The sequence below is a fragment of the Ranitomeya imitator genome, chromosome 1, assembly GCF_032444005.1.
Source record: "Ranitomeya imitator isolate aRanImi1 chromosome 1, aRanImi1.pri, whole genome shotgun sequence".
Taxonomy (NCBI): Eukaryota; Metazoa; Chordata; class Amphibia; order Anura; family Dendrobatidae; genus Ranitomeya; species Ranitomeya imitator.
Genome location: NC_091282.1, coordinates 29,933,007 through 29,949,480, shown reverse-complemented (window position 1 = coordinate 29,949,480; position 16,474 = coordinate 29,933,007). Strand labels below are relative to the sequence as shown.

General features: G+C 44.3%; 1 protein-coding gene across 1 annotated transcript in view; it reads right to left on the bottom strand.

Moving 5' to 3' along the window:
• Nucleotides 1-679: 679 nt before the first annotated feature.
• C9 (complement C9) overlaps nt 680-16,474 on the bottom strand; it is a 41,319-nt gene continuing 25,524 nt past the window's right edge. Inside the window, exons 9-11 of the mRNA XM_069745918.1 lie at nt 9,496-9,674; nt 6,399-6,627; nt 680-1,705 (exon numbers count right to left, since the gene is read on the bottom strand). Coding sequence (XP_069602019.1) covers nt 1,557-1,705; nt 6,399-6,627; nt 9,496-9,674 — 557 coding nt within the window. The 3' untranslated portion in view covers nt 680-1,556. The remainder of the gene's footprint in view (nt 1,706-6,398; nt 6,628-9,495; nt 9,675-16,474) is intronic.

The window sequence follows — 16,474 nt, the reverse complement described above, 5'->3', positions numbered from 1 at the left end:
ATTCTGTAGGAAACAACCTAGGGGTTTTCATCTCCGGTTGGAAGGACACAGATCTGATCCAGTGACCATCTCTGAACCATGGATATTTTTGGAGAAAGCAAGGTTTGGGACTCCCTGGTCGCCTGGTTTCATGGAGATGGTCAGATAAGCCAGGTGGTAACTCTCGTGTCAACTGGCTTTGGACCTTGTATGGACTCTATGGACAGTTGTGTCATCTTCCTACGCTTGTCGATATCTCTTCTCTGTGTGTATATCACAGGTGGAATAGCGACCCTGGGAGCTCTGATATAACATCTACCATTATCCCGGCGAGACAACGGAAGATTAAGACCCTGTCATGTGCACTACATTGGGGTAATTGCTGAGATTGTTCTGTTTGCTATTGTGTGTTGTGGTTCAATAAAGTATTGAAACACTGTTTTACCTTAACCCTGTGTTGTCTGTGTAGTGTATTACCCACCGGGAGATAGAGCGGGCGTTCAATGGTATGAGCCCTGGTCCATGAAGTCTTGCTAAAGACAGCCGGGCCAGCGGATGAGAGCACCCACTGACCCCGTTTCTCCACAGCCACTATGACAAAGTAAACCCTTTTGGCTGAACCCTACTCTACTCTAACCTATTGAACATTTCTTAAAATATCCTGTATTCTTTTTAGGTATATTTTTCTTTATGTTTCTTTAAGGGAATGAATCACATACATTTTTTAAAATGCACAATAACACCACATACAAAGGACAAATACCGCCACACCATGACCAGACCACATATTACCACCACATAGTGACCGAATACCGAAAATTTGGTTTGCACCTTTGAGCATCAGTGGGATCAAGAGTTGTAACCCTTAGTGTCATCACACAACTAAAATATGTATCTCAGTTCATCAATACCAATAATTACACAAAACGCTGAATCCTTGATATGTATAATTCCATGATAATTAACCACAGATGCATAATAACAGGGTCAGTAGTAGGCAGTAAAAAAGCGTGACTGTGAAATATAAATTGTGGACCACACTGACTCATAAGGTTCGATGGAGAACCTCGCAGTCCTGCCGGGAAGTATAGCTCTACACGCTGCATTAAAGGGTTTGTCCAGGACCATGATGTGGTCTGGGAGGAATCAGATAAAAACACATAAAACCCAGCTCCATTACCCGTGTAATGGCTGCTGCTTGGCTCCTTTTGCTGTGAATGTGATCGGAGCTACTGTAACCGAGAATGACCACTACCACAGTGTACAGGGCAATGCTGATCTGGAGCCAGACAATGTCTACTTGTTCCAACCCGAAGATTTGCAGTCATCTGATAGGTCATGGTGCTGTGTGTAGGCCACGCACCAATCTGATATTAATGACCTATCCTAAGGATTGCAGAGTCTTCGAACAGAACCCAGAGATGTGAACGCAGCCTAATGGCCAAGTATAGATATTCACATAGATTGACATAAAAGTTAGCACCACAGGAATCTAAGGTTTATTGGATAGTTCTGCAAAAGAAGGGAAAGTTTTTGAGGAAGGGATCGCGGGAATGCTGAACTTAGCAATGGTTGTTTCAGCACGGAACCTTCCTAGTATTCTCCCCCACACATGCTTTTCCATCGTTGTTTTCACAAGTTCGGGTTCTTGTCTCTTCATTGTCTACGCAAGATGATGAAGATTTCCAGCAGCCCCAGCGTCCATGGTGATCCTTCTCCATAGGCTCTGTGAGAAGACAGCGGTGGGTCAGAATTTATAGGAAAGCAAATTAACTTTCCACAATGGGTCAATGTAACTGCAGATACAAAGGACAATTCGTTCTGGAGTATTCCATCTTACATGGACACATGGAAATAAAAGTATTGGGAAGTTGTGAGCTACTACAAAGGCCATGTAAACTATAGTGATGGTCCATGCTTTTTCCCAACAGGGTAAGGGATCACACGGACAGAAGAAGGTGAGGAAGACCTTGGTAGAAGATGAGGAAGACCATGGTAGAAGATGAGGTTTTGCTACGTCAGGAGTCATAAGAGGAAGAACCACTAAAGAGCTGATGGCAAGAATATGAAGGGATGATAATAAAAGTCTATAGATGTCATCACTGATAGTAATTTAAGGATCTGATTTCCGCAGTAGCCAGGAGAAAACAATGTTCAGACCTGAATATTGCAGCTCTATCTCCCACTCTCACAGCGAGGAAGTCGCAGCAAAATCTTGACTCCTTTGGCCAACCTTAATTTTTACTCATTATTGTTTTCCCTCCCTTTCTTCCAAGACCCATAACTTATTTATTTTTGCAACATCATGGCCATATGATGACTTCGTTTATTGCGGGTCAAATTATAGTTTTCATTGACGCCGTTCAATTTCCCATAAAATGTACTGAAAAATGGGAAAAAAAACATTACAAATGCGGTAAAATGGTGGGAGAAAAAAACTTTTCCGCCATTGTTTGCTTGAGCGTTGCGGTAAACATGACCTGACAACTTATTTCTTTAGGTCAGTACAATTATGGCGATTCCAAATTTACATTTTGAAGTGGTAAAAAAAATGTAGAAATTTGTAAAAAAAAAAAAAAAAGTGTAATTGTTTTTTTGTCAACGTTTTCTGGGAACAGTAACTTTTATTATTTTTTAGAGCTGTGTGAGGGCTTGAGGAATTTCCAATATGGCCGTCTGAACCCAGCCTTACTGTATATGCGGCATCCCGTAGGTGTTAAAGGGTTATCTCCTGCAGTCCCATAGAAAAATATTAGCGTTGTGGTGAACAAGGGTGGCCTAAGCAAGAAACTAATGGGGCATTTCAGAACTCCGTTTTTGGTCTTGATGGAGAATCCCAGCGGTCGAAGCCCACCAATCAAAATTGGTAACTGATAGCTTGCAATACTTAAGTCTCTCATTTGGGGCCAGATCAGACAAGCGTTTAATGGGTCCATTAAAACAAGGAGTATATACGGACAGCGCCCTGACCAATGTAAGGCAGTGTGGTAGTTCACATGAACGTCTTTACCTGCTAACCGGTGCTCCGCATGTCAACAAATCACATCATGAACCACTTTGATCATTATCTTGGTACAGATTTGCCCATTATAAGTCAACGGGTGTACAAAAATACGGATCACATATGGGTTACCATCTGTATATAATTCGATTTTCTCAGGTCCATTAGATGTATTAAGATAGGAAACTCTATGTGACCTTTATTGATCAACTTGTTCATGTAAAAAAATGATGTCATACGGATGTGCAGAAAGGACAAATGGATGGCATATGGATGTAAAAAACAGACACACGGATGGCACACAACATAAAATATGCACACATGGTGTCACAAGTGTGTCACGCCAACCTGGGAGATCTTGGAGTAGAAGATCACTGCATATTATGAATTGCAGATCTTCCATTTAGCCTATGTGTTCGGATCCCATATTAGATGAATTTGGTTTCTTTTTGTGTTGAAGAGTTAACGACCCTTTATATGCTGGTGAGAAACTTACAGCTCCATTTCAGCTGCTTCTGTTCTGGTCATTACCTCTCCCTATAAAACCTGACCACACCCTGCTGGTGAGAAACTTACAGCTCCATTTCAGCTGCTTCTGTTCTGGTCATTACCTCTCCCTATAAAACCTGACCACACCCTCTCTGTCTTGCCAGTGAGAACTTTGCTTCCTAGCTCTTAGGAGATGTTGAGCTTAATAGGAATTTGTTGCTGCTATTGGAGATTCCTCTTCCAGTGCTCTGTCCTTAATCTAAGTGTTTTGGAGAGATGTTGTTGTGGAGGTATTCTGTAGTACATGTATGTTTATCTCCTGGACCCTGTTCCCATTTAATTTATTCCTCCCTGTCCCTATCCTCCTCCCTGTTGTTGGTTTGTGCTTTTGTATAATAGAGGGTTTCTATTATCCCTGTTTTGTCTTTTGTGTATTGTTCACAGTACATTTCTGTCCCAGGCTCCAGTGGGTGGGGGAGGGGACAGACCAAGGACTTAGCGAGGTCGGAGACTCGGGCCTCTCTGTTGTGAATTCTGTGGCAGAGCTCCCTCCTGTGGTCACAAGTGGTACTTCTGCTGATTCTCTCTGTGAGCTTCCGTTGGTGGAGGAAAGTGGTACTGCGGCTTCTGAGTTTCCTTCCTCAGGTGATGTGGTGAGGTCGTTAGGTGCTGCTCTACTTAACTCCACCTAGTGCTTTGATCCTGGCCTCCTGTCAATGTTCCAGTATTGGACTTGTTTTCTACTGGATTGTTCCTGTGGCCTGCTGCTCTGCATAGCTAAGTTTTCCTTTGCTATTTTGTTTGCTGTTTTTTTCTGTCCAGCTTATCTATTTGTTTTGCTGGAAGCTCTGGGACGCAGAGGGTGTACCTCCGTGCCGTTAGTTCGGTACGGAGGGTCTTTTTGCCCCCTTTGTGTGGTTTTTTAGGGTTTTGTGTTGACCGCAAAGTTACCTTTCCTATCCTCGCTCTGTTCAGAAAGTCGGGCCTCACTTTGCTAAATCTATTTCATCTCTACGTTTGTCTTTTCATCTTTACTCACAGTCATTATATGTGGGGGGTCTGCCTTTTCCTTTGGGGTATTTCTCTGAGGCAAGGTAGGCTTATTTTCTATCTTCAGGCTAGCTAGTTTCTCAGGCTGTGCCGAGTTGCATAGGGAGCGTTAGGCGCAATCCACGGCTGCCTCTAGTATTGTTGGAGAGGATCAGGGATTGCGGTCAACAGAGTTTCCACGTCTCAGAGCTCGTTCTATATTTTTGGGTTATTGTCAGATCACTGTATGTGCTCTGACCGCTATGTCCATTGTGGTACTGAATTGCCTAATCATAACTCATAACACCTCTCTACCATCAAGAGTATCGTCGAGACAGGGATAGTTATGGTCCCAGTTCCAGGGACAGTTTGAGGCCCTCCTCCCCTACTCAAGACCATCGCAGCATGACACATGGATGACACATGGATGTAAAAAACAGACACATTGAGGGCATATGACGTAAAAAAATTGACACAAGGATGACACACGACATAGAAAACGGACACATTGATGGCACAAGGATGTAAAATATGGACACTCAAATGGCACATGGGCGTAAAATGTACACACAGATGGCAAACGAATGTAAAAAACGGACTTACGGATGAAACAGATTGCATATAGGTAGGATTGTAATAATAAAAAATAGACATTTTTTTTCTGGATGAAAGACAGATGATTTTGCAGATGTTGGTCTGAACCCGGCCTTTGTCTCGGAAATAGAGAAAAGACTCTCAGTGAGGTCCGCTCTCCTTGTATTGTCAGCTTAGAAAAGAACATTTGGTTTTTACATTTTATGTTTTGATATTTGTAATAAAATAAGTCTATTATAATTATTGATTTTTAGCACCATTTTCTGAGAAGTGTAACTTTATCATTTTCTAATCGATGGCGCTGTGTAAGGGATTGAGGTACGTGTCGGATAGAGTGCGGGCTCATCTCCTGAGCCTGCTTTGCTTACTACCTGGGAACATGACATAGGATTTGTTGTGATGTTTCAGGTTTTATTTTCTGATAATTCAAGTTTGGGTCTGGATTGATGAAAAGTGGGCTGATAATAAGCTATAAAACAAGTATCAAAAAAAGTGAAAAAACACCTTTTTTCTTTATGTACTTTATATCCCACGGTTCATACTCTTTTTATCTTCTCACACTTACTTCTAGTCCTGTGATTATGTAAATGGCCAAATAATTTCTCCATCTCATCGCTGGGTTTCCAGATCCATTAGTAAGTCACATGTGACTTTGGAATGAATGAAGTGATATCGCGTTACTTTCTTATGTTCGCTCTTTGGGTGGTTTTTGTGTTGTATGTTGTGGATTTAGATGTTCGGCTTCATCGAAATTGCACTGACCCGGAGTATCAAGTTACTGGATCATTTTTTTACCGGGCAATGAACGTCATAAGACGAAATCCAAAAAAGAATTGCAGAATTAGGAGGGGTGGGGGGAGAGGGGTTTGCCCTTTCCCCCCCCCACAATTGGATTTTTTTTTTTAGTTTATCAGTAGATTATAAGGTAAAGTGAATGGTGCCATACAAAACTACACCTAGTCTCTCAAGGAACAAACCCTCGTACGGCTATGTGGAAGCAAAAATAAAAAAAGGTTTTGGCTCCTGAAAGAAGGAAAGAAAAAAATTGATGAAAGAGAGAAAAAAAAAGAAAAAAAATCTCCCGATTAATAAGGAGTTCTACAATCTCTTCACTTTTTATACAAATTTACAGTCATTCACCTCCAAAGTGATAACCAGAAAGTTATTTTCGATAGTTCACAACGTTTTTTGAAAAATGCAAAGAAATGTAAATTAATATTTGTAAATAAATAAAATAAATAAATACATTTGTTACTAGAGAACACAGAGGTTTAGTTTGGAGATTGATGTAAATGGTGGGACTTACTTTTGGCTAGATCGTGTGCCACAGTCTCGCAGGCTATGCCGTGATACCCCAGCGGGCACGTACACATACATTCCCCATCCAGTAGCACCAGCGTGCCACCGTTCTTACACAGCTGACATTTACACACATTATATTCATCCACATAATCCTCAATGGCGCGCTCCAGGTTCTTCGTCTTGATGTAGGCGTCTCTTAGGTCAATAGGAACCAGGGTGTAAATGGGAGAGAGCTACACCGGGGGCGAGAAAAAGAAATATACAAAGACATGATCAGTGATATCAAACCGTAATCTGAGCATCTAAACATGGCAGCAAATGCTGATACATAGGAGATAGATGATAATCGATAGATAATAGATTGATTGATAGATAGATAGATAGATAGATAAATAATAGCTACCGTATACTGTATAATAGAAAAATAATAGATAGATAATAGTTAGCTGATAGATAATAAATAGATAGATGATAGATAGATGATAGATAATATATACAGTACAGAGCAAAAGTTTGGACACACCTTCTCATTCAAAGAAACTGCTGGCTTCTGTATCCTTACAGCGCATGCCCTGCACGCTGTCAGGATTCTGTGATGTGATTTGCATACATGGCGACGACTAGATATGCGCTGCCTCACTCGATTCACTTGCATTTCGCGAGACCGGACAAGTCTAGTTTAAATGTGGCGGAAGTATGCAAATTGCATAGTGGAGGTTATACAGTTAGGTCCATATATATTTGGACAGAGACAACATTTTTCTAATTTTGGTTATAGATATTACCACAATGAATTTTAGACAAAACAATTCAGATACAGTTGAAGTTCAGTCTTTCAGCTTTCATTTGAGGGTATCCACATTAAAATTGGATGAAGGGTTTAGGAGTTTCATCTCCTTAACATGTGCCACCCTGTTTTTAAAGGGACCAAAAGTAATTGGACAGATTCAATAATTTTAAAATGTTCATTTTTAGTACTTGGTTGAAAACCCTTTGTTGGCAATGACTGCCTGAAGTCTTGAACTCATGGACATCACCAGACGCTGTTTCCTCCTTTTTGATGCTCGGCCAGGCCTTCACTGCTGTGGTTTCAGTTGCTGTTTGTTTGTGGGCCTTTCTGTCTGAAGTCTAGTCTTTAACAAGTGAAATGCTGCTCAATTGGGTTGAGATCAGGTGACTGACTTGGCCATTCAAGAATATTACACTTCTTTGCTTTAATAAACTCCTGGGTTGCTTTGGCTTTATGTTTTGGGTCATTGTCCATCTGTAGTATGAAACGACGACCAATCAGTTTTTCTCCATTTGGCTGGATCTGAGCACACAGTATGGCGGCTCTGAATACCTCAGAATTCATTCCTGTGTCACATCATCAATAAACACTAGTGACCCAGTGCCACTGGCAGCCATGCATGCCCGCGCCATCACACTGCCTCCGCCGGGTTTTACAGATGATGTGGTATGCTTTGGATCATGAGCTGTACCTCGCCTTCACCATACTTTTCTCTTTCCACCATTCTGGTAGAGGTTGATCTTGGTTTCATCTGTCCAAAGAATGTTCTTCCAGAACTGTGCGGCTTTTTTAGATGTTTTTTAGCAGAGTCCAGTTTAGCCTTTTTATTCTTGATGCTTATGAGTGGCTGCACCGTGCAGTGAACCCTCTGTATTTACTTTCATCCAGTCTTCTCTTTATGGTAGATTTGGATATTGATACGCCGACCTCCTGGAGAGTGTTGGTCACTTGGTTGGCTGTTGTGAAGGGGTTTCTCTTCACCATGGAGATTATTCTGCGATCATCCACCACTGTTGTCTTCCGTGGGCGCCCAGGTCTTTTTGCATTGATGAGTTCACCAGTGCTTTCTTTCTTTCTCAGGATGTACCAAACTGTAGATTTTGCCACTCCTAATATTGTAGCAAATTCTCGGATGGGTTTTTTCTGTTTTTGCAGCTTAAGGATGGCTTGTTTCACCCGCATGGAGAGCTCCTTTACCGCATGTTTACTTCACAGCAAAACCTTCCAAATGCAAGGACCACACCTCAAATCAACTCCAGGCCTTTTATCTGCTTAATTGAGAATGACATAATGAAGGGATTGCCCACACCTGTCCATGAAATAGCCTTGGAGTCAATTGTCCAATTACTTTTGGTCCCTTTAAAAACAGGGTGGCACATGTTAAGGAGCTGAAACTCCTAAACCCTTCACCCAATTTTAATGGGGATACCCTCAAATGAAAGCTGAAAGTCTGAACTTCAACTGCATCTGAATTGTTTTGTTTAAAATTCATTGTGATAATGTCTGTAACCGAAATTAGAAAAATGTTGTCTTTGTCCAAATATATATGGACCTAACTGTATGACTTTCTGCTTTCACCGCTGGCACCAGAGAATTCTGACAGCATGGAGTGAGTGCCATGTGAGGATTCAGACGTCTGCAGTCTCATAGAGTGACTGCAGACTTTCATCACAAACCTAGACAAGCCCTTTAATACTAAAATGAAGCCCTTTCGCCAATCCTAACGGCGTGTAATATCCTCGCTGTCAGGATTCAGCTCTGCTTGCCGCTTCTCTTCCTGCTTCTCTCATTGAAGCGGGGCTGTAGTTTTTCATCGGTTATTGAGAGTATTATGGAGAGCAGCTCGTCAGAATGTGACTGTACGTGTGCAAATCACATGTAAGCGGTGAGATGAGGGCTACTCAAACCTCTTCAGGGTGTGGGGCGCCAAACCAAATTCTTGCACCGGGTGCTGGAAAACCTAAATTCACCTCTGCCTTTACATTTTGGGCCCCGGTGTAGCTGCACGGGTTGCACCAATGCTCTGTCCACCAATGGGACAACATCCCTCCAACCTGGGACCTTGTAACAGCTTCCCAAATATTTGGGAATGTCCTGCAGTATCCAAAATGGCTTGGAGGTAAGCTTACAGAATTAGACTGGGGACAGGGCCACTCATCTTTGGGGCCCCATAACGGCTCTGTGCCTGCCTCCATTAGAGGTGCGCTTAGTGACCGGCCCAGGGGGCAAATGCCCCTCTGCCACCCGGCCCAGCCCGCCCCTGGAGGTGCTTCACTCCACCAATGTTTCGTGCCATCATCTGCTCCTTTACCTTCCTTTTTATTACGGCCGGAGCATCTATTAGAGAGTGCGCCCATTTCACAAAGAGGTCAACGTCAATGTTGGTTTCTCTCCGGGAAAGTTTCTCTTGTATAACCGTTGCAAAATCTATCGTTCCTCCCTCCACAAATGAGACGACGTGCTCAATCACCGAGTCACTTTTTGTGTCTCCTGTAATATAAAATCAGAGATATTGGGGGAAATAATATATCAAAGCATTTTTTTTTTAAATTTGGTGTTAAAAAACTTGCAAAATCATGTTACATTGTATCCAACTGCTCCACCAGGTCCACATATTATTCCTTTAATTGACTCATTTTTTTCTCTTTTCTAGTGTGCACCAAATATTTCAATCATTCATGCTCTTTGTCATCTATTTTGCGCTAAAACCGACATTTCAGTTTCTGTGGACGAGGTTAGATTAGTCAGATGTTATAAGGCAAATTTATGACATGACTGTTGGGGAAAGTCTACTTGGTCAATGTTCATACAATTACATGTGGCACCTCAGTGTTTATTAATGTAATGTGCAGTTTGTTAAAGTTACTGTTGTGTACTGTAATGTGGTGCATTTGTTATGTATTGCACTTAATCTTAGGGATAGATTAGGACATAGATTAGGACCATAGGGGATTAGAGTAGAAGGGGGCATCATAGAGAAAGGAACCTTAGTAAGATACAGGCAGCATAGGGGTTAAGCAAATGGGAGGGGTCACAGAGCAGATCAGCACAGAACAGGGAGATATAGGATGGGCACTTCCTGCTTAGAGGCAGAAGCCTGGGCAGCTTGCCCAGCATGAGATGTGAGGAGCAGTGAAGCAGACAGTTGCAGGCTGTGGGGATAAAGCTGCTATGGCAGTAAGGGGCCCCAGGATGGGGAGTAGTGCAGTAGGGCACCAGCTCAACAGGACCATCCCCTAGAAGGATCCGAGGTGAGAGCAGCTGAGATGGCATTTCTAGCACCTTTCCCAATTGGAACTGAACAAGGAGCTGACAGGGAGCTGGTGACATGGAAGGCACAGATGGGACACAGACTGTCCAAAGAGGCTGCCCGGACGGCATGGAAAAGGAAAGTACAGACAGAACAGAGTTTGACTAGAGGTACGGCAGCGAATGCTGGGAAGAAAGAGAGAGAGATTACAGAAAGAATAGAGTCTGCCCGGATGGCAGGGAAAGTGCAGGATGTGTGTCTCTGTGTGAATTATGATGCCTGTGTGATGAATATGCTGCTGCCTAATAAAGTTAAGCTGTTGGAAAAAGACCTCTTCTCTGAAGTGATTTGTGGAGCTCATGAATGTGGACCAGCTGAGGGGAATCTGACAGAGCCTGCGAGTGTGCTGTGGTCCATGCTGCACATGCAGAAGCAAAGACTTTCTATTTTATCTGTGGGGTGTGGGAACAGAACAGAATGTTTCCACAACTACCACCCTGGCCACATTACAGAAATGGCGTAATCGGCAGGATGCCGATACCTTGTGTGCAGAGAGCGGAGGAGCCTTGAGGATAGCAGCCATGAGAGAGTAAAAAATGACGGTTATTAATGATTTAAAGCTGGTGCCGAACATTGACAAGAAGATGGTGGTCAGTGGCACAAAAACTGAGAGCAGTATCGCCCATCGTGGGCGTCCTGAGGAGAAAAGAGCGTGAAGATGGAGGAAGCAGTGGCCTGAGCCGAGGCCACATACCATAGTGACTTGTGCCCGCCTTAGATAGGCAGGGCAGAAGAAAAAGAGGCCCCGACCCCTACAGCAGAGTCCTGAGGAAGGAGTGGGGCAGCCGGAAGTAACTCCACCCACAAACGGGTGGTGCCCAGAGGAGCAAGACAACATGTTCAGAAGAGAGATGCCATTGCCAAGTGAGATACCTGTGCAGATGAAGATCGCGGAAAGCAAGGACACCGCGGACATGGAGAAGCCAGAGGCGGTAGAAGTGATCGAGAAACCGAAAGTCTTGGATAGAGAGATTGTGGCTGCCGTGATCCCGAGTACGCACGGCCGCAGTGGAGGACCGTCGCAGCTGGCTGTAGTCACAGAGAGTGCGTCATTTATCCTCACCTCCTGCACAGACTCCAGTTCCGTCTCCTTCCCCGACCTCCGAATCTCCCTGCGGCATCTACCTGGATGAGTTCCAGGATCCCACGGTAGAAGAGGCCCAGTGGGTAACGGGAATGATTGAACAGAAAAAACGTTGGGAGCACCAAATTTTAAAGGAGTTGCAGCGCCCCAGCGGAGGAACCACGTCTGCCCAGATGATGCGTGGCACCTACAGAAAGCCAGAGGGCAGAGGCGCCCTTAAAGGATGCAGTGGCCACAGTCGGGTCATGGGAGCAGGAGGCTCCAAGTTTGCTGAGCCGGCTGTTGCCGGAGGAAAGAAGCTGGAGTAGTGATGAGTCGTCCTCTAGCAGGTCTTCAGGCCATACATTTATTTTGATTCAGGACCGAGGCACGGCCCACTATTCCAGTGGCAAGGCATGAAGGCGGCCCCTTTAATAGAGAAGAGTCATGCCGGTTGCACCAAGGAAGAGACTGTTCCGCATCTCCGGAAGGGCAGGGAGCTCTGGATGGCACCAGGAATGAGTGTCGGTGGTGACCTGTATGGTCACAGTTGAGGGACTGTTGTTTGTTTCCCTCCCATCCAAGTTCTATTTTCACACGTTGCTCATCCCCTGCTGGATTATGGGACAGAAACCTTAAAAGGGTTCATCACTATGGACTGTGTGTGCGGCTGCATTAAGAACTGAACTGTTTTAACCCTGAACTGTACCTGTTTTAACCCTGAACTGCCACCTGATAAAAGCAGCCCACTGGTGTTTTCATGGGTCCGGAATCTATTAAAAGGAGGGAGGAGGAAGAACCTGTGCAGGAGGACCCAAGGAGCAAGCCTGGTCAGGATTAAATGGACTGATGCTGAGCTGGCCACTGGGCCATGTGTTAAAAGTGACTTCCTGTGTTTGGTTACCCAGAGTATAAAAGGACTGGCCCACGGGCCTAAATTGTTGATGTTTGACACCAAATGTGTACGGGTCCCAGGAGCCAGGGAACTGGGGTCAATCGAACACACACTGAAGGAACTTGAACTCTTTTGTTCCAGGGCTCCAACCAAGTGGAGCCGAGGTCACGGCTGACCTACCACAAGTATTGGATAAAGACTGTATTAATTGTGAATATACAGTAAATATACATTTTCTAACACTTTTACATTGACAAGTGTCACCATGGTCAAGGACGACCATATTCTAGGAAGGAGGAGTGTAAGGAGGTGTCGGGGACCCTCACGTGCCTCCTCTCTCTTGTTCATACAAGTACATGCGGCACCTCAGTGTTTATTAATGTAATGTGCAGATTCCTAATGCTACTGTCATGTACCGTAATGTGGTACATTTGTTCTGTATTGTGCTTAAGCTTAGGGATAGACTAGGACATAGATTAGGACCATAAAGGATTAGAGTAGAAGGGGGCATTATAGAGATAAGAACATTAGTTAGATACAGGCAGCATAGGGGTTAAGCAAATGAGAGGGGTCACAGAGCAGCACAGAGCAGGAAGATATAGGACAGGCACTTCCTGCTTAGAGGCTTGCCCAGGGTGAGATGTGAGGAGCAGTGAAGCAGACAGTTGCAGGCCGTGGGGATAAATCTGCTATGACAGTAAGGGGCCCCAGGATGCAGAATAATACAGTCGGGCACCAGCTCAACAGGACCATCCCCAAGAAGGATCCGAGGTCTAAGACAGGGGCGGGAGCAGCTGAGGTGGCATTCCCGGAACCTTTCCCAGTTGAAACCAGACGAGGGGCTGACAGTTGGCTGGTGACATGGAAGGCACAGATGGGACACAGACTGTCCAAAGAGGCTGCCCGGATGGCAGGGAAAAGGAAGGTATAGACAGAACAGAGGTATGGCAGCGAATGCTGGGAAGAAAGAGAGATAGATTACAGAAAGAATAAACTTAGAAATAATGGGAACAGCATCCAGTCCAGGTGATGAAAAAATTCAATAGCTTTATTCTGCCATAATACAACATTTCATCCCAAGAAGGTCTTTGTCAAGCATAAATAATACACATAATGGCGGCCTTATATAGTGTGATGGCACATGCTCACCAATCAAGGTACCGCCCATTGTCAAATACATATAAAATACATAAAAAAATAAACAAATAACACCAATGATATATGCATCCTAAATCATCGATTTCAAATCAACAAAAGAAACAAAAACATACAATTTCTACAACGAAGATTTGTGTATATTAACCCTCTGTGTATAAGGCCGGTTTCACACGTCAGTGGCTCCATTGCGTGAGGTGACAGTTTCCTCACATACCGGAGACACTGACTCACGTAGACACATTAAAATCAATGTGTCTCTGCACATGTCAGCGTGTTTTCATGGACCGTGTGTCCGTTTGGAAAACACGGAGACATGTCAGTGTTCGTGGGAGCGCACTGATCACACGGACCCATTAAAGTCAATGGGTCCGTGTAAAACACGAACCGCACACGGATGTTGTCCGTGTGTAGTCCGTGTGCCGTGCAGGAGACAGCGCTACTGTAAGCGCTGTTCCCCCCGCGTGTGGTGCTGAAGTCCCATTCATTTCTTCTCTCCAGCAGCGTTTGCTGGAAAGAAGGAATGAATAATCTTTTTTTTATTTATTTTTGTTTTTAAAATAAAATTCCCGGTAATCTGCCCCCTCCCACCCCCTGTGCGCCCCCACGCTGGCATTAAAATACTTACCCAGCTCCCTCGGCGCTTACATCCTTTCAGCGTCGCTGCTTGTCCTGTATGAGCGGTCACGTGGTGCCGCACATTACAGTGATGAATATGCGGCTCCACCTCCCATAGGGGTGGAGCCGCATATTCATTACTGTAATAAGCGGCACCACGTGACCGCTCATACAGGACAAACAGCGACGCTGAGAGGATGTAAGCGCCGATGGAGCTGGGTAAGTATTTTAATGCCAGCGGGGGGCACACAGGGGGTGGGAGGGGGCAGATTACCGGCAACTTTATTTTAAAAACAAAAATAAATAAAAAAAAAAGATTATTCATTCCTTCTTTCCAGCGAACGCTGCTGGGAAGAAGGGATGAGTACCGGCTTCAGCACCGCACGCAGGGGACAGCGCTTAACTCTAGCGCTGTCTCCTGCACGGTCCGTGTGGTCCTCAGTCGGCACACGGGCGGCACACGGCTACCGCATGTGTGCCACACTGATGTTCAACGTAAGCACACGGACACGGATAATTCCGGTACCGATTTTTCCGGTACCGGAATTATCTGGACGTGTGCGACTGGCCTCAACCTGGCCAATCACAGCCAGGCATCCCAGTTGTCACAGAAACCTATCGGGCTTAATTATCTAATGTACACAAAACCAGAACCTATCAGAATCGAAATCCTTCCTGGCGCTCAAATCGCATAATGATGGACCAATCACGAATACTCACTTAGTCCAGTGTTGCATAAGAGCAACTCCTATTCGTCGCTCAAACCTCCAGTTATTTGATGTTTTTATGCATTTTTTAGTGTGTGATAATTTTTAAGTTGATATTTATTTTTGTTTTGGTTTATTCTGCCTGAAGAACCCTGTCTCTAGTTGATATAGACAAACTAATAAATAATGGATTGGATTTATTTATTTATGGGGTCAGTTCTCGGTTATCTGGATTAGATATAACTGCCGGAGGATATAATTCACCTTGGTGCTTTCCTATTTTTATAATGCAGTAAGTCACAAAGGTGTTAAACTATTGAGATGCAGAACCCGGGTTGCCGGGGAGACAACATGACGCTCCTTGTATGATTCGTTAGCTATGCAGCCGTGAATGGTAGTGCAATCATGTGACTTGGTCACGTGACGCGCTGGCGCCGGCGGCTGCACGCGCATGCGCGTTAGTGATATGGAAGTTTGAGCGACGAATAGGAGTTGCTCTTATGCGACACTGGATTGAGTGAGTATTCGTGATTGGTCCATCATTAGGCGATTTGAGCGCCAGGAAGGATTTCGATTCTGATAGGTTCTGGCTTTGTTTATATTAGATAGTTGAGCCCGATAGGTTTTAGGTTTCTGTGACAACTGGGATGCCTGTCTGTGATTGGCCAGGTTTATACACAGAGGGTTAATATACACAAGTTTTCGTTGTATAAATTGTATGTTTTTGTTTCTTTTGTTGATTTGAAATCGGTGATTTAGGATGCATATATCATTATTGGTGTTATTTGTTTATTTTTTTATGTATTTTATATGTATTTGACAATGGGCGGTACCTTGCTAGTGATTGTTGAGCATGTGCCACCACCAGGTACGGACTGGGACTGAAATTCAGCCCTGGCATTTGAAATCATTCAGGCCCATGCTGTCCCCGTCCTCAAGCACCAGATGGAATATATTACTAGTATTTCCCTGGATTGAGGTAAGTAAGATTTACTACAAGACCAATATACTAATGTTATCCGTGGCCTGCTGGGGTAAGTGATGGAGTCAGCGACTGTGTGCTCCATCACAATTCTTAACAGTATGGCTGTCTTGAGAACACCGATTCTGTTAACAATGTTGAAGACAAGGCGGCCCACAACCAGGCAGGCCCTTCTGGCATTTGCCAGAATTGCCAAATGGCCAGTCCGGCCCTGGCCACCACACTATATAAGGCGGCCATTATGTGTATTGCGTATGCTTGACAAAGACCTTCTTGGGTCGAAACGTTGCATTACGGCAGAATAAAGCTATTGCATTTTTTCATCACCTGGACTGGATGCTGTTCCCATTATTTCTAAGATTGTTCACTTCCAATTGGGTCGTTGGACTGGAGCTTGCATCACACTACTGATGTGCTGTCAGCGGCCTTTTTTAATATTGCAGAAAGAATAGCGTCGGCCCGGATGGCAGGGAAAGTGCAGGATGTGTGGCTCTGTGTGAATTATGCTGCCTGTGTGATGAATACGCTGCTGCCTAGTAAAGTTAAGCTGTTGGAAAGAG